The sequence below is a fragment of the Agelaius tricolor genome, unplaced genomic scaffold, assembly GCF_023055355.1.
Source record: "Agelaius tricolor isolate 1412-34295 unplaced genomic scaffold, bAgeTri1.0.p SCAF_2, whole genome shotgun sequence".
NCBI lineage: Eukaryota > Metazoa > Chordata > Aves > Passeriformes > Icteridae > Agelaius > Agelaius tricolor.
In genome coordinates this window covers 28,746,952-28,769,849 of record NW_027269262.1, presented here as the reverse complement: position 1 = coordinate 28,769,849, position 22,898 = coordinate 28,746,952, and the positions used below count along the sequence as shown (strand labels likewise).

General features: G+C 38.5%; 1 protein-coding gene across 6 annotated transcripts in view; it reads right to left on the bottom strand.

The window, feature by feature from the left end:
- Positions 1-22,898, bottom strand: part of FHOD3 (formin homology 2 domain containing 3) — a 375,803-nt gene that overhangs the window by 174,220 nt on the left and 178,685 nt on the right. For all 6 annotated transcript variants that reach the window (XM_071454950.1, XM_071454935.1, XM_071454930.1 and 3 more), the window contains exon 5: positions 15,879-15,984. In XM_071454950.1, coding sequence (XP_071311051.1) covers positions 15,879-15,984 — 106 coding nt within the window. The remainder of the gene's footprint in view (positions 1-15,878; positions 15,985-22,898) is intronic.

The following is a 22,898-nucleotide window of genomic DNA, read 5'->3' as shown; positions in this document are numbered from 1 at the left end:
GTAACCATTAGATATTCTTCAAGTACTCATGCAGTATTTAAGCATTACACATTTTATCCTTACAGCTTATGAGGAATAAGGAGCTTCAGTCTCTCAAGTTCAGACTGCTTTCCTGGCTCAAATATGTCACACACATCCATCTATCTATCTCTCCATGTTGTACCTGGTCTTGTCTGAAACAAGTGCATGATGCCAAATGCCAGTAGTGAAATATTTTAGGATAGAAAAAGCTTAAACAAAAGCCCCAACATATTTTTTTACTGCCACAACCTTTGCAAGGGGATGCATCCAAGAACAGCCCTCTGTGGGTAACAACAGCCTAACATCTGTCTAATTGCAACCAAGCAATATATTCTGATACACATCTGCAAAAAGGCTGTCAATACTTCCACTACAAGTTAGGTCACATGAAGTTCTAGTACCACTGAGGACAGAAGTTGCTTAAGGTCAGTGGTTGATCATTGTGGTCAAATGAAGTGTCACATAAAGAGTGCAGGCCATGACTTGCTGAAATTCACTCACACAGGCATTCAAAAAAGGTTTTGTCAGCACCATCTGGGAAACAGTCCAAGAGAGGACTCCATGAACACCTGTAGTTTTTTCCTCAAGTCCACAGGCAGGAGTAGATTTTTCTAATCTCTCAGCATTTTAAGAGCCTTAAGTAGCTCTGAACCAAACAATTGCACAGGAGGACTGAATCTGGAATGCCTGTGAGAAGAGGCTCAGGAGGGTTTAGCTGTTTTACATGCACTCAATAATAACTGATTTGACACCAACTGTGAAGGCTTACAATGGTGTTTTCCAACAACGCTGTTAAGCCCCAAGTCTTCAGCAGGCTGTGGCTGAGCTACCCCTGTCCATGGTACTCAAATAAGGAGCTCCAGGCCAACACAGGTCTCTGTGTGCAATGACTTTGGGTTTAGGTGGCACATCCAGCCTCTGTGGTTGTCAGGTTTGGAACACATGCACTGCGGTTTTGTTGGCAAAAAGCTGGCTTTGCTGGCATAGTCTGGTGAATAGGATTCAGGTTTGCTCTTCTGAAAGACCTTCTCAGGTCTTTCTTCAACTGAGGCAATGAGACTAAAACCCCCTTGAAATAACAATTCTGCCATCTGTGAATGCCAGTCAGGGAAAGCAAGTGAGCCCAGCCTTTGACAATTCATGGCTTTGGGTATCATTCAGTTCCAGTGGGACACAGTACAGAACACAGATCTTTTTTTGACCAAGTCCTGTGGGGCAGGCAGACCCCTGTCCTAACCGGTCTGATAGTCCCAAGTATGCAAGAACAGTTGCACGTACTCATCAGAGATCCAGGAGATCTGATTTTGCAGGTGGTCCAAATGTCCTTCCCAACTTATTCTTCCAGATCCTTCCCAACTTATTCTTTCAGAATCAGCATGGCTAAAGATATGTATTACACAGGGGTGGTTGTTTCTATAGTGCATGTCCAATTACTCTTAAGTATTACAAAGCAGGCTCTTAATCTTATGTTCTTTCACACATTGCTGTTCCTGCTTGCCTAGAGAGACCTAGGGAAAGGTGACATTCACAGTGTATAACCTGGACATCAAATACAGGAGCTCAGTCTTCCTGAGCCCTTAAAATCAAAGGGATAGTCTTGCCCTTTAATTAGTTGATTCAGGGAACCATTACACCCACTAAATACATAATGGTGCCGTAGTTTTTGACTATAGTGCTGTCTACACCTATTAACTGCAACAACAATCATGTCACAGCATCAGAATTTCTAAAGCCTGAAAACATGAAGTGCAGGTGTCTATGCTCTCTGATTTTCAAGCTCAGGAGCAGAAGACAGGGGTTTGTGTCTCTTTCCTCATCTCATCCAGTCTCCAAATACATACCAAATGCAATGGAAGTCACTGAAAAACAAATATTTTTCTTAAAGGTAACGACATACCAGCTTATTCAACCTCTTCAAGGAGAGACAGATTAGACTCATTGTTTGAGGGAAATGACCACCAATACTCACTGAGACTCTCCACCACCAATGGGTTTTCTGTCAGAACTGAGGAAGCCTACAGATCCAAAGTGGTTTCAGCCAAGTTCCCACAACTGGACTTGAGGAAGAGTTCCAGTTAAAATGAAACAAATCACATCAAATACTCAAGACTTTCCATGCTACTCTGTAAGTTCAGACACAGACTCATGACTTCATTTGAAAAAACCTGAGAAACAAAAGATAACCAGAGATATGAAACAAACTACTAATCAAGGAGCAAATCTAATTCAGTCACAAGTACGTACTGGGTTCTTTCCTGCTCAAGGAGTCCACCTAACTACTTGAGACAAGGTAACTGGAATTCGGTGAGATGAATTTGATCCTGTAATATAACTAAAAGGTGTTGTCATTTTATCGCAAAGCTCCCATACCTTCTTAGTGATTTCTCATGGGCATCTCCTCACAGCACCGACTCCTTTGCCCTCACAGCACAGCCAATAAACTCCAGCTCTCTCCTCTCAACCAGCTAACCCACTCTTTTATAGCACTCATCCTTAGTAGACACAGCTGTGGCCTGTTAAGGACAGGCTTGTTCCTAATCTTTGGTGATTAGTACAGCTGCAACTCCTCAGGGGTGAGATTAACTTCTGCACCATCTTTATTTTCTTACATTCTATCCCCCCACAAAAAGAAATTATTTTATACTTCCTACATCTTTAACTTTCATTATATATTCCAAAGGATTGATATAAAGGCAAGATTCCAGCACACATTTCTGATAAACATTTACTTCTCCATCAGGTCTTGCTCTACTAATTCACGATGAAGATACTACACAAGAACTCAACATTAAAACACTAAATTAAAAAAAAAAAAAAAAGCAAAGGTCAGTTCTTTGTAGGCAAAATCCAAACAATTACTCTCTCAGTGTAACTGATTCAGTAGTCACCTCATTAAATCATATTACTACAGCTAAAGACCAGAGTAAAGCGACACAAGCCATTGCACCCTTGTAGCCAATAAAGCAAGAGTTTCCTACATATTTTCAACATTTGAAGTGAGCCATCAGCCTCATGACACAGAAATTGACAGCATCCTTCATATGGGACAGTCTGCTTGCTTCTAAAATAGTCTGTTAGTTCCATGAAAACACTCCAAGGTTTAGCTGTCCCTAATTTCCTCAAGTTTTAGGTTTGAACTGAAACTTTCCCTGTGGTGCTTGAATTACAACATTTTCTTTTTTTTCATGGAAAATTTCCAACACTTTTTACATTTGGGGTGGGTTACTAAAAGGCAGGAATAAAAAGGAGGAAGAGAACTTATCACTGGAATTGAAAATACTACTGATAATATTTTCAGAAAGATGAATATTTTGGGAATTTGAGCTCTTTAGAAAACTCAGAAAAGCTATAACTTCATGTCAGTGAAAAAGTTCATACAGAAAACATTAAAATGTGCCCAAACTTTGTGTGATTATAAGGTTTTGAAATAGCTGTTTGACACTTGTAACAGCCTCTACTGAATATATACAATAAGCTGAAATCTCTCAATTCTTGGAGCTCAAAATATTCCCATAATGCTCCCAGCTGCTGCCCTCCAAGGAAGGCCAAGGCAATCAAAGAAATAGTAGCAGCTTTTGAAAGTTTTTGTTTTAAAGAACTACCTTCTTACTCAGATGATAAGAGGAATTCTCATCTGAATGCAGAAGGAAACAAAATACAAATCTAGAGATGTTCAAGAAAATGAAAGAGGGAGAAACTCTGACAGAATACCCGATGAGTGCCTGAGAGTTATGAAAAGAGATTGTGAAAAAGAAGTGACTGGGATTAATGAGGAAAATAATGGGAAAGACTAACGGCTATTTGGCTGGAGGAAACACACAGATTAGGGCTGATGTGAGTGACGTTGAGGAAAGAAATGTACAGAAGATAAGATACTGAAGCTTGACTGGATCATTGATAGTGGCACCACAACACTCTCCCTTATTTGTTTGACTCAGATCAAAATCAGGGTTTTTCTGGCACAGGAGTTTGTGTCCCAACATTAAGAAGTGGAACAAGTAACTCAACAGTACTATAAAAAAATCCAAAACAATAACAATGTAACAACCTTTTCATACCTATTTTTCAGATGAACACATTCCTTTGTCAAGTTCATTACCCCATCACACAAATACAGCTGTGGTGTCAGAACCCAGGACAAACAGTGCAGAGGTGGAAAGATGTGATGGGAAGAAAAGGCATTTAAAACAGCTTAAACTGATGAGGAAAATAATGTAAATGAATTTATGAATATTGTTGAATGGATTGATGACGTAAATAAACTGACAGACTGACGGAGGTTAAAGGAAAGTGATGTGAAAAGCATAAAATAGAAATAGATCCAAGAAAGAAAATTAGAAAATTGTCATCATCTGGACAAGAGTCTGAATAGGAAAAGAAGTGCTAAGAGTAACAATAAAAAAAGGAATAAACAGAAAATACCACATCAACTTTGAAAAACCAGCCCAAGGACAAGCTCCAAACCATAACTCAGTTACTGAGTCTTTCTGAATTCAGAATGTGTTTTCAAGTGCCTCATTTCCTTATCTGCCACAAAAAAGATAATGCTGCCCTTTGAGCTCTTGGATAACATCTAGTGACAAAACACAGAATCATGCATGAGGAAAACAAACGTTTTATAAGAGAGTTTGCATAGCATGAAATAATTGAAAAGCCTGGGGAAAGACTGCTGATAAGAGCAGCTATTTAAAAGGTGTTCAGTAAGTGCACAGGTGTGATGGTGCTCATTGGCTGAAGCAGAGCAGCTGAGGGAAAAAGCTGTACCACTGTGCCATGAAAGGCTGAATCAACTGACGCACAAAGGGGGCAGGCATGTCTGCAAAGAAAGCTCAGATAGGCATTTTTAATTTTCAAGAGTTTTGTTTATCAGCCTTAACAGTATTCTTTGTGCATTTGTCCATAATCATTTTAGGGAAAAAAAAAACCCAAAAATATTTATCACAAGCAAATATAAAAAAATATCCTTAGCAACCAATATATATATATATACACAATACAGTCAATGTTTCCATTATTGATATTCACCCAAATAGTAAAGAAAGCTTATGGTGACCCACTACCGAATTTTGGGAATGTGGAAACTGTGTTCAGAAGTTGCAGATTTAAAACCAGAATTTCTGCTCAGTGAGTGGATTTTTCCTGAGTGAAGAAACAGTGTCTTCTCCTAAGACTGCTCCCTGCATGCCAGGGGAAGGGTGCTGAGACTGGGAACAGCTGGGATGTAAGTCTGCAGATAGGGACCCTTGTCACTACAGAGACTTGATGCTCATCAGGAGTAAGTGCTGTGCAACCCTGCTGCACCCAAAGCCAATTTGGGGCATACGTTTATAAATCACAGAGGTGTCTCTGAAGAAGGGAATTGCAGAGGGACAGAGAAAGCAAGAATGAGTTGAGAGCCTTGTCTATGCTGGTGATAACATATTGAAGGAGGAAGGTTAAGTAAGAGGAAACGGGATATTGCCCAGTATTGGCAGAAATTCTTCAAGACCCCACCTGTCATTTAAATAAACTTAGTTAAAACACAGAACAGACACAGCATATCCTGAGTAGCACTTCAGTGACTCAAGCCAAGAGCCATTTGATGGCACTCCTCAGGGCACACAACAGTATTTTTAGTGTTTCTTAACTTCAGGGAACCCAAAGCACTTATAAGGTCAGAGGACAGAAGAATATTTGTTTTCTAGCTGTAAACAAATTAAAGAGGCAAAGGAAAAAAAAAGGCTTTTTTTACATAGCACCTACATCAGTAAACTCTCTTCACTAAATTGACTGGGAAGAAACCTCAAAGCAATAAATTACTGAAAGACACACCCTAAACAACAGAGGAACTGTATTTTTAGCAGCTAGTGCAGGCCAGTGATCCTGTATTGCTTGAGTGCAGGAGGTAGGCATAGTCTTCTCTTTTGGCATGACACCATCAGCTTTAGTGCCAAGAATTTAAATGGAAAAAGCTGGAAATGCCTCACACACTGAAAACAGAAAAAAAAAAATCCTTATTGTCAGGCAATATGGAGAGAAAGAAATCATGTCACAATTAATAAATAGTGTACCAAACCCCACTTTGTGTAAAACTGTAGGAATGGGATAAACCTCTGCTTCTCCCCACTGCAGGCAGGGAGCCCCAAGTACAACTCTTCTCCTTCTGGCTTGCAAAGGGAAGACAATATCCTGTCTGCCTTTACGTGGCACCTTGAATTTGCTGCCTTACCCAGTCTGCTCAGCCCCTGCCTGTGCACCCACTGACAGCTTCACACACATGTGGGGCATGGGGGGATGCCAGCCCCCACTCTACTCTCCTCACTCGAATAATGCCACCCTCAGTGTCTCCAGTCCTGTGTATGGAAGGAGGTGGAGATGGCAGAGGAGGAGGATAGGAAGTAGAAGGCTGGCAGAAGGTAAGCTGGCCCTTACACTTCACTGTAAAGTAGCAAAAAGTTTCACTCTCTCATTCAACCCATGTATTCATTTGTTAGTTCTGCTTTCCTGAGGGGCACGTGCTGCTCCATCCATGCTTCTTTGGGCTGCCCAGAAGAACAGGCAAGCAGAAACCCTCCACAGCAGAAACAGAAACATAATTACTCCCATGTGTTCACTAAGATTATCCTTCACTGCCATCAGCCTACAAGCATTCTACAGTTTTTCTTAGACACATATGTATGAGCACAGCACTTATGATCAGTTAATAATTAATAATATGCTAATACATGCAAGTCCCATGGCTTAGCTTTTAAGTTCTTCAATGATCTACAGTTTCTTAGTATTTGATGCAGTAGTGATCATAGACTTAAAAGCAGGTCACTGCCTAACAGTAATGAAAATAAGTATTTTAAGAGTTTACAGTTCACTGGTCCAGCTTCTGATTGTACCTATGAGAACATGATTAATAGAAATCCATACTCATGCACAATTGCAAGGATTCCAGACACACAGAGCTAATATGTGACTTAAAAGAATGTATCTGGATATGGAAATTAACTCCAAAGATATCTGAAGAACTTCATTTTTGTCAGGTCCTTATATCACACAATAATCACCTTCATGGAATAGAAGCCAGAACCTGTCAATTATCTTACACATTTGACTCCACCTCTTCCAATTCTCATTTAAAGTCTTTAATTTTCCCTGATTATGTATCAGGATGGAGCACTCTGTGTGGCAGTCTAGCAACTACCATCTCAAATAGCTGTGAAAGTCTCTAATCTCGAAATAAGAATAATCAAACTCTATTTCCCACTGATATTTTAACATGTTTTATGTGCATATATTCAATGCAAATAATTTATAGTGAAATTACCAGCAGCCATGTACTTTGTGTAATTATTCATGTTTGTGCTGGTTTATGAATGTCTTTACTTTTCTGCACATTTTATCCTTCTCTACTTTTGGGCTACAATATTACTACAAAAAGGCAGAAACACTCTGTAATATGCTCATAACCAGTTGGAATCAGTACATTGTTTTCAAGGCTTGTTCATGAAGTTTGAGTAGTTAAAGCATAAAATATCCACAATGGCTTTAAAGGCCTCTGGGAGTACTTCCCAAGTACTTAGTCTTTGCTCAGTAGTTCAGGATGTGCATTTTTCATATTCAGTTCCTCATTTTACATGGAGTCTGCATAGTCTGAGGTGTCACATTTCATGGGAATTTCACAAAGCATAAAAAAAATTATCCAGAACCTGAAGATTCATTTTCATAGAGACAGAAAGCAACTCAAAGGCTCCCAGCCCCTGTCAGCTTTAAAAAAGAGGGAAATCCATAATTTTATGGTGGTGTTATTACTGAATTCCATGTAGACCCTATATCCTCCTCGCCAGCAGTCCCAGCATAAAAGGCCATTTCATATAATGCATGGTGCAAGGAACAGCTCAGGTTTTTTTGTAGATGTGTAAATTACTATAGGGTGGTTAAACTTTTGAACTCAAATTTGCTTTGATGCCAATTCCCATCCCAGACTGGGAGGATTTGTACTGTATGCTCTGTGCGAGGACTATCTGGCTCTGCTTCCAGATGGATCATGCATCACAATCACATCCTGGGAGAAGGGAGGGAGGAGGAGGACAAAGGAGAGTGCAGTGCTTGCTCCAATAACTAAGGGAATGCCTAAGGTTGTATTCAGTAGGGAACTCAGTGTAATGCATGTATAGAACAAGTTTAATAAACATAATTTTAAAACATGCAGATGTGAAATGCAGAAAGGAAATGCTAGAAGTGTAGAGTGGAAAGGAGAGAGGATGTTTTCCCTCTTTTTAAACTGCATGGCTTCCAATGTCAAGCTCTCCCAACTATCCCTGTACACATAAACAAATGCATTTAGTCTTAAAGAGATATTTGCAGAAGTGAAAGAGGATTCACCTACTGAGACAAGGAGGTTTATTGTTTATATTATTAATCATGGTGATAGTATAATGTGCCCTTTTCTTCTGGTATAACAAAGAGCATCTTAACATCATTATTTCTAATCTAAAGGGTTCATGAATCTGGATGCCAAATCCATCTGTATTTTTTTTCATTTCATGGCTTTTCAAGAAGAGGCACATCTTGAGGTTTCTGCACATGTAACAGAAAGAGTTACTGATCCATCAGATATATGGGTCTGATTTTTCTGGGACTGCTACTTTTCATCTGAACTACAAGAAGTGGTACTTATAAAGTTTGCTGATGGAAAACTGACAGTGTAGTCCATTTCATAAAGGGAGATGGTATGGCTGCATCCCTGCCAGGCTGTATCTCAGTTTAGCAATGCTGCTCAGTAACAGGTCTTGTTAGCTCAGACACAGTAATCTGCTACTAATTTGGTCACACAGGGCCTGGTTTGGTGTCTTTTATTTTGCAGATTTTTTTGGAGTGGTGGTAGGAAATCTAAGTTGTATCTCCATGTGGAGCTGCCCTGTACTATGTGGGCATAACAACTTCCAGGTGGAGTTGTCATCTGTTGGTATGGTTCCACAGGAACTGTGGTCTGATGTGCAGCATAAAATTGAAGGACATGAATTTTGAAATGCCCACAGGACAAGTGTCCAATTCTGATAAGATTTCTGAAAGGCCAAAGAACTGAATTTACTGGGAGACTGTGCCAGCAAATCTCTCAGAAGAAACACTCCCAAGTAATCAAGCTACAGGCACTCAGTTTGTCTTTAAAGTTCAGGCTGTTACAGCAGGTACTTTGAGATAGAGTGAGAAGTTTACATCCTTTTAAAGTACTGCACATAAGAAAACAACTTGAATACGTAGAGACATATATAGGAACTTCACAATTGCATATGGATACTTTCACACTGGAGGCTAAGAGAAAAGAAAGAAATACAAAGGTAAACCAAATCAAGTGCTGTCTATTCCTATTTACTTGGGGCTGGGATACTTCTCTACAGCTGGAAAACTTTAACAGTTCTCTAGTTCACACTAAAACAGGAATATTGCAAAGATATGGAATATTGAGTATTAGCTCCCTTTTCCCTACTGAACTTACATTACTACTATCTGTTTTATTGCTGCAGCACCAACCAGCAAGACACGTCTATTTAGGATAGAAATAGCCTCTCACAGATTTTATTTCTATTCCCTTTGTTATTTACACAACCCCTGCTTCCCATATAGACATTTACTGCAGAAGAACATGCTTCTCTATGCTAAATGCTTTGTAATACCTAACCTTTAATGCAAAAGCCCCATAATTTATCAGGCTGAGGGAGGAAAGTTCAAGAGCACTGGAAACATTCATGTCCTTGTAAATAACAAGAGGTCTTTTTGATAAAAACAGCCAGCCAATTCCTGGAAGCAGAACATCCCTGTGTTACAGAGAGCACACTTACAAACCCCAAGCATTCCTAGTAGCAGTTGGCTTAATGCAGAAATGCCACCAGCTTGCTGATAACTTCATGCCTGGCTTTCAGAATGAAAGGGTTATCAGCAGCAGCTTCCACTGCCAGCTTGCAAAACTTCATCCTCACCTTCGACTTCCTCTAGCTCCTTGACGCCTTTGGGCACACACGGTGTCCTGGTGACAGACAGTAACCAGATGGTCTTTTACCAACCAGCACTGACTCGTTTCAGGAATTTAATCTGATTTCCCAGAATATGCAGCACAGCCTTTGGTTCCAAACTTGGCATGCAGGTAGGATTGCATACCTCTGGCTTTATAAATAGGCATAACTGTTGGTGGCTTTGGTACATGTCAGTGTTTCAGCTGTTTGGCTGTTAGTTTGGAAAGCCTGACCCCCCTAATGGGCATCCATCTGTGGTTCTGACTGACTCTGGTGGCTCCTCTGCATGTCAAACTACCCTGTCAAAGAGCTCAGCATCTCCTAATTCCAACAGCAAAGTCACTTTCTGCTTTACAACCTAGTAGCTCTTACAGTAATTTCTTTCCATTTTTTATTGTTGTCAGCTGCATTGTACTGTATAATTGAAAGAACATGCAAAATACAAATTTAGAATCACCTTGCTGCAGTAGGGAGCTGAGGTTACTAAAAGGGTAACTACTGTGATACAGCTACACTCTTTCTCTCTTCATCCATCCTTTGCAAAGGTTGGCTCCCATTTACCAGGTAGGTGAGGAATCAAAATATTGCCCCATTCTTATGCCTCAGTGGAGGATTGGAAAGTTTCAGGCTCCCCAATTCCCATTTCTCTACCTTGGGAAGTCACTGCTCCTCTTGGGAACTTCTCCATCACTGGCAGTTCACATCTGTACAAATTGCAGGAACCAGGAAAACTGAAGGAAAATGTTTTAATGGATCCCTCATAATTTAAGCATGTAACAAAGATCAAAATGTGCCTTGGAGTTATGTTTCACGTGTGATTTTAGTGTTTTAAGATGCTCAGTTCTTTTTTATTTACATTTTAGGACTCATATAGAACTTTTCTGGTAAAAGCCTCTCATAAAATTACTTAGAAGCCCCAAAAACTCTTGCAAAACACAGAAAAAAAAAAAAAAAAGAAAAAAAAAAGGAAAAAAAAGAGCATTATTATATACTCATTCTATCTGCATGAAGATAAAAGCATTCTTGTACAAATGCAATTCCAAAACAAACTACATTTACTATTTATAAGGAAAAAATTGTAGGGCATAATAATAATAAAGGTGCTGTTCTATCAGACTGAAGATGCTGTTGACTTTGTGCATGAATTTATCAACCTTTAATCCTCTTAAATGGTATGTCACTGTCCCTCAGAGTATGTAATATCCATTACCCAGGACCATTACCAATATCTTCTGTGCTTGCACCAATATCTGTAGAAACACACAGGACTTTAGCACTTTATCAGAAGTGCTGAGAGTCTGTGACAGGAAAATGGTCTACTGCAACCTAGTGTTCTGCTCAGATTATGGAATTAAGTCTAAATTATTGAAGTTTTGACTATACTGTCCTTGGAGTTACTAAAGGATGTGCAGACATGGTGCTTAGGGCCATGGTTTCATGGTGGATTTGGCAGTGCTAGGTTAATGGTTGAACTCGATGATATTGAAGGCCTTTTTTAACCTAAATATTTTAAGGATTCTAATTATCTTTAATTTTAGGTTACAGTAATGGTTTAGGGATTTACAGGAGAGTGGTTAACTTAAAGCACAAATATTACCTCAAATCATAACTCCTAGGCTCCTCTACGCACTTGCTTTTCTTTATTTCTTCTTTAATTGAAACCATCTCTCATCCAGACTTGACACTCAAATTCTTATTCTCCATATAAGCACGCGGCTCTCACTAAATCAGAGAGCTGCATCCAAAAGCTGAATTTGATTCAAGCATAGTCCAGTACGAGCACTGTATGACTAGTCTGCTATGACTGCTGTCCTATTTTTTCCTCAGCCTTACTCCTTAGACCTTGCAGCAAGGTCAAGGCCTTTGCCTGCTCAGACTGAACACTTGGCTTGTGCTTTCAGACCACAAGAACAATATCTAGCTTTCATCTAATTATGGACACTTCTAAATACTGATCTGAATCCATAAGCAGCCAAATATGGACCCAAGTACACAATTAGACTCTACAAACGAGGCTGGATGACCTTTTGACAACCTTCTCATTTGATCTGAGGGACAGACAGCACAGGACCTCACCAGGCAGAACTTACATCACAGGGCCAGCAAAGCCATCCCTGAAACTCATAGCTTATTTATTCAGTATATCTTTAAAAGAATTAAGCCATGGTCTGCACAAGCTGTTTTTTTTTTTCCCTCACCTTCCCAACAGCACTAGCCAAATTATCAGAAAACATGAAGGCTACCATGGCATTTCATGTGTTGCTTTCTCATTCTGTGCAAGGAACAGATGATCTCAAAATTATATCCAAAGAATCTTCAACATTACAATAAGGTTTATATTAATCTTCATCAGTAATGGATATTTTCATTACCTTTAACCCATTCCTATCTGGTTTTGAATATTTAGGTAACATCCAGCATACTGCAATCTTGTAACTGGGACAGAAAGTTTTAACTTCAGTGTTATCCAATGAAGTTCTTCATCCTTGTGGATCGTTTTGGAAAAAATGGAAGAGGGAAGAAAGAACAAAAGGAAAACAAGCATGTTTCCATGGAGGAAGGGGTGGTGGGGGGGGGAAAGTCCCTCAAAACACAGTTTCTTTAAATGGCCATAATAATTAAAAGGAACATTGGAGAATAAATTTCGTTTTAAGAACTGTTCAATAAGGAGGATCAAAAGCTGTTTCCTAAGCCAGTCTTTTTTAAAAGAAACCCTCGAGAGAAGACTGGCTACTGCTGGTTTCCAGTCTATAGGTTACGTGCTGACAGAAGGGAATACTTTGGGAAAGATACAGTCAAACAGCCCTAGTTCAGGGACCCGAGCAGAAATAAACAGTTCTTCCTTAGCACTCAACAATAAACTGTCTGGATTTCTCAACATTGTATGCAAAATCCACTTACCTTCTCTTCACTTACCCACCAAAGTAACTAAAATTTTCATGACTCGTATTTAATAATTTTTGGCAGCTCAGTCTGACTTGAACCAAGTCAAAACCCCTAAGTAGAAATTCACAGCCAGGAAATATTAGAGTGAAACAATGCAGTCTTTTGGAAGAAGGAAAATAATATCCTCAAGAAACAACTTGTACCTAGAACTCACTGAAACACCTACAGCCCTTAAGCATACGTGTATTTACAGCCTATTTTCCCTCCAAGGTACACAGCTATTTCTTGATGAGTGCAGGCAAACAAGTTGATATGAAACACTGGGAAATGGCTCAGTAAAGATGATGGACAATCTCATGTAAGTGAGTCCTTGAAACTAACAAGGTTATGCTATGCCTAAGGCTGCCACTTACTGTCACAAGTGGCTGAGTTAGAACTGCCACAGGAAAAGAGTGAATGACACCAAAGATGCTGGAGAAATGCCAGAATATGGAACTTAGGAGAAATCCCATCTATTTATGATTTAGGCTAAATGCAATGAAAGTAAGGAGAATATTCCACTCCAAAAGGGTCTGCAGAACAAGGACAACACAGCAGGAAGGCAAAAAATCTCTAAAAAAAGACTTTTTACTTCTCAAATCTCCACTACTTAACACTAATCTTAGAGCTTACAGGACCCATGTCTGTGCTAACAGTGATGTACATTCAGTAAAATTTATTCACCTATTTACCAGTACTCCAGGTTTTGTAAAATGCAGCACTGCAATAGGTACACACAACTGCCACCAAAAAAAACCCAACCCAAAAAACAACGAAACAACCTAACCAATCACTACGATCTTCCAGAAATAATATACCAGAAACACTCTTACATGGTGTTTTTAATGCTTCTTTTCAGCACCCTCCTCAATGTATCCGGATAAGATTGTTTGGCTATACCGTACTTCCAAATCTATCTTTATCTCCTTGCACACGCAAACCTATTCAGAAAGTACATGCTGCCTCCTGGAACTGCAAACCACCTGACATAATTTTGGAGGTGTAACAACCTTTGAAATTCCTGAATGACAATCAAGACCAAAACTGAAATGAGCCCACATCACACAGAAGAAACTGTATTATTGTAAAGGATACTAGGATACACTACCCAGACAGAAACTTCAGCTTCACACAGCAGCAATGTAGAGAAAAAAAATACATGATTTCAGAAGTTACCAATCCCTAAAAGCATTTTCCTAAAATAATGTTTTGACCTTTATGACATACTTCTACATAGTTAGTTTTTGTTATTGTTAATGTTGTTTTGTTACATTCATTTTGAACAAGCTGTAATCACTTGTTAGTAACAATGCAACAAGGTGAGTTTGCAGTTGCATTTGTATGATGCCATGGACACTGACACTAAGTCTCTGTTTTATCATTCATTGAATTCACATTAAAATTTCTAATTTTAGATCATGGAAACCAGGCTCTTGAAAGCCACCATAAGAAAAAGACCATTAGATCTCCTTGAATGCTGGATGCATTAGTGTATGGGAAGGGAAGGAGAATGGGAAGGCTCCTCGACTGAGGGCCAGAATGTCCCATACAGCACTTTTATTTTGCTTCCAGTCTGAATTTTCTGAGATCATCTATGGCCAGTTTTCTCCCAGAAACTTCGAATTGCACATGTTTCTGTGTCCTTGTCTTCTATTCAAGTACTTTTATGTGACTGCACAGCTACTGACATAGAACGTAATTACTGTAGTACTGGTTTGTTTCTTTTACACCTCCAAACCTGGTCTTATCTTCAATGTCTTTGCATGAAACTCCACTTACTATTTGAATCCTTGCTTTCCATAATTCAGCATTTCTGGTTCTTACAAAATCCTTCTACTTATTTTTGTTGTTTTTTGGGGGGTTTTTTGCCCCTCAAAATGTAGTTTGGGTTTTAGCAGTTAAATACATCAAAGTGACATTTTTAAATACAGCTAAATACGTCAGTCTAAGAAAACTCAAATGAGCAATCTACCACAACTATGTATTCATAATCAGCCTCCATTTATTATGAGATCATCCAGCAGCAAAAATCCCTTGGAGTGACTGTTCTCCCCTTCAATACTGAAGAAACTCTCCAAACATACAGCCCAGGTTCCCTGGCTAGATGAAAAACACATGCATCCATTTGCCCCACAACAGAGGAAATCAGCTTTCTAATCACATAGCACACCTTTTCCAAATCTCTCTCCAAACCCCACCTTTGCCAGGTATCTTTTAAGCACAAAGAACAGAACATTAACCTCTCGTTACCTGTTTAACTCCAAAATGCCAGATGGCTTAAAATGGTTTCCAGCCAACTGACCCCTTAAGGTGTGACTTTCTCCTAGTCTATTCCATAAATACTGCATGATATCCAAGAGATACCAATGATGCTCCAGTCTGGGAAATGAAATAAGAAATAAGAAAATAAGAAAATACTTCTCCCAACAGGGTGATGGAGCAGTCTAGATGCTGCCCTTCTCTGTTTCTCTGGTACTTTTCAACTGACTAAGCAGCATGGAGAAAACCCTCCATGCTGCTTGGGAGGTCAACAGCCACCCATCACTTCAAGAAGGGAGAGAAACACAGCTCACAGAACTCCTCCTCTTCAGAACAGTCCAACCTGCTCACAGCAGCTCCTTTGAAAAGATGACCACACTCCACTTAGTTAGTTCTGTGCTCTCTGACACAGTTATCCAGTAAAGGCTTTAGAATGCCTTTTCTTTCCTAGAATTGGAGATCTGTAGTGTAATCTACAAGAAAAGGTGAACAACGGGGAGAATATTACAATTCCAAATATTCCAGTTCATTCTGCTCAGTGGTGAACATTAATCTTCCCTTAGCTTTCTTGCACAATGTGAAAGAATCAGGACCAAACAGAAGCAAGTTCAAAGACACTTTACACAGCAATTTGCTGCAGACCTGTGAGAGCTTCCAAGCAATAAAACCAACTTTTGGATGCATTTCCTTTACCTCTCAGGATGTAGTTCTGATAATTCTGGTCAGCTTCTGCTCCCACTTTGATTAAGCAGGTCAGACCTTCAGCAACAACAAACTCATGAACCAAGTCCTTGTCATCCTGTCACAGGAGAAAGAAAAGCTGAATTAGATTTTTGAAAGACAAAGAAACAGATTATATCATAATGTAAAATACAAATGCATGCCTGCAACACTGATTTTATGTTTCACATGTTGTAAGCAAGTTGATATGAAAGTTGTTACACAGAGGACCAAAAGCAAAATTTTGAGTTTTAAAATCAGAATGAAATACATCAGTGTAAAGCAAGAAAAAACATGGCTTTCAGTAAACTACAGAAAATTAAAATCTGCAAAATATGACTTTTCCTTTTTTTCACTGAAGGCTTCCAGACATTCAACACAATACCAAATCTCTCATCATACCACATTAAAAAATATCATAAAAGCCCTAAAGTGTCAGGATCAACAAGAGAACAGCATCTCTATTCCTTAGCATAATTCCAGTTTCAGTATTCTAGCTGTGTGCAGCAAAACTTTAAAACTGGTTTTACTGCAATGTAATATTATATTTATTACCTTAACATAATATTAATTAATTGTATTTATAATGGGAAAGTAAAGTGGTAAAGATAAGAGCATTAGTAGACAATATGCCTACACTGTGATGGAAAACAGCAAATATGAAATTTCACAGGAGCTTATGCTTGCTAAAGTGACTCACTATTTTTTCGTCATCATGAAAAAATATGGGATTATTATGGGATCATTCTGCTTACCTGTCTTTCCTCAGGTAAGCAGAATGATCCCATAACACAGTGACACCAGGGAGTGGAGGGGTTTCCTGAGCCTTACAGTCAAAACTACTGTGTCAAGGGACTACAGAGCACCACATCTAAAGCTTGTCTGTTCTTACAGAAGGCTCATGCAGACAAATAAGAAGCTACTAAGAGCTGGATTAAACAGCCCTTAATGAATTAGCCATGCAAATTAGACACAAGACCAATTAAAGGTATTAATGGGAGAGAATTACTCTGCAGACTGAGTAATTCTCAGTTGCCGACTGCCTTCTTCTAAATAATCTTAATTTATGCTTTCATACATAAGAGTGTAACAGACAAATTCCAGCTTTCCAATAATGCAGCTCCAAGAACCCAAGATCTGTACAGTAAATTTGCTGAGAGTTATTTTTGAATTCATGGCAAACACTTAGCAAACTGCCAAGAGAAATCAAATAATCAAGCACTTTTTAGTGAGACATTTCACTTACTGCAAGTTTCTTTCAGCTGGATGGTTTATTTACTATGAATTTCCTTCTTTCACCAGAATTAATTTACATAATTCCTACAGTCTAACCAAAGGGGATATTAATAACTGGAAGGTGATCTAGCAGTTTGTGAGAATTTTAGAAATTATGAGAAAAAAAATACATTTCATGTTTTAGCTTGTCAAATTTGTTAAAACAATTTGAAAAATCTTATACAGTCATGTAGAGATACACAAATTTATCACATGATAAAGGTGATTTATCCTTTAAATAAAGTACAAAAGTACACGAAGTGAAAGCATGCAATCATACCCCATGTCTCGGTGAAAGGATGTAAAAGCCCAAAATACATAAGATAAAATTCACTCCTGCATGTGCACCCTTGAGCTAAAAATTGTTCTTATTTCTTAGTCTCAATCTTTTATCTTTTAGGAGTGCTATTTTTTTTCCCAGTAGCTAGAAATAAGCCTTAATAGTGTTTTCTGGAAAGCTAAGAAGTTTACAAACTCACATGTCAAACCAAGGCACTACAGATGCAAGCCTACAATTTCATGAAGACAAATTTCCTCTATTCATTTTCACTATCAGGTGAGTGCTCCCTCTCAAGTATCCCTTTGTTAGATGGTGTTTTTAACTCAAAATACCTGAATAATTTCCTCTTCTTTAACAATTTTGAATGCAGTTTCTCTTCAAACTCAAGGGAAGAAACATATCTATGCAATCTCCTAACCTTAATGTAAAGTATATTAAGGTTTCAGGTAAACTAAGGCTATGCGTAATGGTAACAAATTGTCTAATTTAAGAGAAACAATATATATGTTTCTCTTAAATATATATATATATATCAAATATATATATCTAATTATTGAGTGAAATAATCACAATTCTTTTCTGGATGATAATGTTATCCTAGTTCAAAAACATTACCTTTTTCTTAAAATGTCTTTTCTTGAAACTTGAGCATATATTTTCATTTTGCATCAAGTGTGTTTACATAGTCCTTGAATTGAGCAAAAAAGGAATCTATTCTGGATTGACACATAGTGAAATAAAGAACATTGGAAAAACAGCAAAAAGTAGGAATAACTGTGGTCTGTGGCAGATTCTGACTTTTATTAATAGATCTAAAATGCCTTTTTGGGAAAAATAAATGACATTTGGATGAACCAAAAAAAAAAAAGTCCATATAGCAGAGAAGTTAACATTAGTTCAGTCTTACAGTCTTCCAGATTGAACCCAAAAAACAAAATAATTTTTTTAATTGCCTTTAGCAATTAAGGGCTTCTGACATTCAGTGAAAGATCAACACTGAAACACCCACTGTAACTTTAGGATGTTTTCCCATAATCTTAAATAGTGAATACATATTAGTGCATCACCTGGGGAAAAATTAGAAATTAGCATTTGATTGTCAAAATAAATCAAGGAAAAAATCTGGGTTTATGCTGATGGTATTTATTTATTTGTCTAGTTAGTTATTTAATTATTTATTTTTTAATATGGACCTTTTCAAAGCAAATTTTGAGGTCTGTCTTCTGGAACTCTTTCAAAGCAATGAAGTCATAGAGTCACCCTAAACTGAAAGGAGATATATTGCAGGGCAACAGCAGAGGAAATAGAGGGGATGAGGAACTCCAACTAGACTGCTTTTTAGGAAGCACTGAATAAACAAATCAAACCTGAATTTAAAAAAAGGCTTTTAAGATACTTCTCCTTTCCCAAATAAAAGGGAAAAAGAAGGTGTAATGAAGTAGAGTACAAACACATCATGCCTTAGACATAAATCTCAGCTCAGTACATTATCTATCCCATCATGTATATACGATGAGAGGAAAGAAGCAAACATCTGGAATGTGCAGTGAAAGATGAAAGGCATGCAAGCCCATGCGTTCTACATTGAAAGGAGAATGTTTACATCAATTTTGGTCTAGGATAATCTTTTCAGACCCATTAACTCACTGACTTGCCAAGTTAGGTGACCTCAAGAGTAAAGGCTACTCTCTAGCAGTGGTTAAGAGGTTCAGGTTACCAGGAAGAGAGCATTCATTGTTCAGAATATTTGGCATGAGCGTGACAATGATACCTACAAGTACATGCCACATGTGTGTGATAGCAGCTAGAAGGAGGCAGGGAAATGTTGCCATTTGCTATGGAAATGGACTCCTCTGCTAATATTGCAAAGATTTATGAGCCCTTAATCAGCAGGCATTAAGGCACTGATGAGAAAAGCAGCAAAACAGGCAAAGCTGTCTAAGCTTACTGCTAAGCTCCTGCAACCATAAAGATTGTGCAGTGACACAAAGGCTGGCTACTTAAAAGTCTTTATGAAAAGGTACCATTGGCCTCATCAGATAAATATATTTTGCTCATTTATTCACCGACTTCAATTAGATCATGTCTCTTCCTTTTTTAGGCTTCTCAAAGAAGATAATGTATGTTTGTGCAATAGAAGTCTATTTTCATCCAATGTATAACAGAAAAGACACTAAATATACTCAAAGTGGTGACTTTAAAACTTGCTTATGTGGTTGAAAAAATGCACAAACTATACTTTTTCACCTCCATAACTCAGCCTAGCAACTAAAAAGACCCCACAAGCCCTGTGATCAAGCAGTCTGTACCATGGGCTCCTATGCCACTGGCAGAAGTAGTGGGGGACATGGCCTTCCTTCCCACACATTTGTACCATTTGATATATTTTATAATGCAGTTTTGCAGGGTCTTACCTGAAGATTGAGACTGAAGATGTTTTTCTAAGGAATGGCATTTTGCAAGAACATGTTTTATCTGGTGTGCAGCTTCCACGTGCAAAGATAAATTGTTTATGCACTGTTTAAGATAATTTTTTCTGAAGCCTGTTATTTCTGTGGGCCATATGGTTGAAAGCTTTTACCCAAAGCATCATTATTTTTATGCCACAAGAAAGTTGCTTCATTTCCTAATAAGAATTGAGGTTTTGGAACATAGTTTCTCGAGGGGATTTTTTTTTTAATCTAACAAGCACTGTTGAAAGCTTCATTCCAAGTATTTGGGGAAACTGGATTAGTAAGGAATATTCACACTTGGATATGCACATATGTATTTCTTTCTTACGTGGCTAACAGCTGTGCAGAATACTGTCTTTCCAAGGAATCATAAAACAAAATAAGTTGCTTGTCTATAAGATTTTCACCAAGAAGAATCTAATTTTTATGTTTTGAGCTTCCCCCTCCCTTTAATAAGCTAACCCATTGTTTCTGTGTGCTTAAGCATTCCCATATTTAATTCTATCTTGTACAATTCTCTCCTGTTTTTGTTACAGAATTAAAGACCGAAAATTTTATAATGTTCATTTCTTTAAATAAGGAAAACCATGAGTTTCCCATGGTTTCCAGGTTCCCCAGCCAGCCAGTGCTCTCCACATGACGCATTATTAAGAGAGCCAGCAATCACATTCTGTACTGACCAAACCTTCCAAAATGCAGAAGTTGCTGCAATTCAGCCTAAAAGTGAGAGCAGCACAGGCAGGCAGAGTACCAGTCACAGACAAGAGAATCTCCTCTCTAAGCCTTGTCTGTGGGTTTACAAGAGGGGGTTGCATTCAAACCAGCTCCAGTGGCTGATGCATTTCACTGTCTGCTAGAGGAAGAGCTTCCCTCTCTGCTCTGTCACTCTGCAACATCCCTATTAAGAGAGATTTAAACTCTGATTATCAGGTCAGCTCTGGTTTTGTCTGTAGACCAAATCTTGTAGCTTCACAAAGATACACTGCATTCACATTCCGACACTGTGATAATTCACCTAGGCAAAAGGTACGATGAATATTGCCAATTCACTGGGCACCATGCATAGGAGAAGAAATATATATCGACTTAAAGAGGAAGAGCAACCTCCTCTGCTGCCTGAAATTTTTTGGAACAAGATGCTGGCAGCATATCAATACAGAATCCTAGAAGCAGAAAGGGCACGGCTCATTCAGATACTACCTGGCCTGGCTCCTGAAGTAAACATCCCTACTTTTCAAGAGGGAGAGCTTGTGAAATTTTGATTCATTGCTATGTTCATTTATGAAACAGTATCGTGGCAGAATGCACTGTCTCTAGTCCACATTATTATGTCAGAACAAGGTCTCCTTGGAAAGCTCTCTTCCTCAGTTTCCCCTGCCAAGAGTTCACACTGCACAGCAAGGAAACAGAACTGAAACAGAAACTCTAAATGATTAAGCTCAACATGAAAAAAATAAAATAACAAGGAAAACTACATCGATCCATAAAATGTCAGTGCATTTTAGCCCTCTGAAAAACATAAAAGATGGCTGCACTCTTTAGAAGTTAAAGCACTTTTTTTCAAGCAGCCCCCACCTCCCCCTCTCTTTTTTATTTTTAATCTCCTGCAAAGTCAAGATAGGATCACAAAGTTCAGCTGGTTTTAGGAGGATTAAGGTTTAGGGATTAAGCTTCATTCATTTGGGGATGTAAATTAGCGGCAGAGGGACAGCAGCTGACTGGTGAGGAAAGGGAGGAAGGAGGAGGCAGGTCAAAGAGCAAACCATGCACGACTGTAGGCTTTCGCTGGCATAAATCTCAAATGACAATGTATCTGGCACTCCACCACAAGAAAGTAAAATAAAGGAATATTGCCCAATATACTTCAAAATCTTTCTCTGTTACTGAGTGCATAAAGGCAGAATGATAAAATCCAGGTTTCTATTAGCAACAGCATCAACAATGAGTAGGTACTTGTTCTGCCCTTCCTATACTTAACAGTACAAGGAGAATAGAAACAGATTTTTTTTCCTAAGCATTCCTCTGGATCAGGAAGACATTCACATATTAAAAAAAAAAAATCCCCAAACCATCCCCATACTTTGCTCCTAATTTGACTGTCCTGGGCAGCAGTGGCCATGTGGCAGCACAGATCAGAACACACTTCCATGACCTGAAAGCCTTCATATCCACAGGCTCCCTGTATAATTTCAAAGGCTCATTCGATTCCCCATCCCAGCAGCAATGGAAAACTAACACACAATTCCTCTGAGCCACCCTTTCGGGTGCCTACCTCTGCAACCTCAGTGACTACATTAGAAATATATCACAACTAAGCCTCCACAATAATGCTTTTAACTATTGCTACCTGCCTTCAGTTTGCATCACATCTGCTGACGTTACCAGCAAGATAATTACTCCCACTGACAAGACTAAAATGGTGTAGTAATAAAAGTTATTTCGTGCTCTATTAGAAACAGAAATCCCAAAGTGTTTCCATGGTCCAGCTTTTTTATTGGCTAAACGACAGGTTGCATTTTGCAGATCAAGATTGGCTTGCAATGTTTGCCATTAGAAAAACTCACTCTGGCTTGAAACTGAGTAAACATAGTCAGGAAGTGATTGAAGGAGCACAGATTGCCAAGATATAATTTATAGTTGCTTTCCCACACTTCAAACTATAGTTCTGTCCTTTGGACTCCAAAATTATTGATATAATAAAAATACTAGATTGCCAATCCAGAAGTGCCTGATATTATCTAATTCAATTGTCACTGTTTATTTCAGTCCATTTTAAAAGCCAAATCATCTATTGCAAACAAATCTAGAAAGAAATCGTTCCAAAAACAAACACACACGCACATATACACACACATCCATACAATAGCTACACACATCCATACATAAACTGAAGTCCTACAGGTCTCTCAAGATTGTGTTCCCATTTCAACCTCAATTATTTATGAAGCTACAAAACAATTCTATGTATGGACTAGATGAACCAGT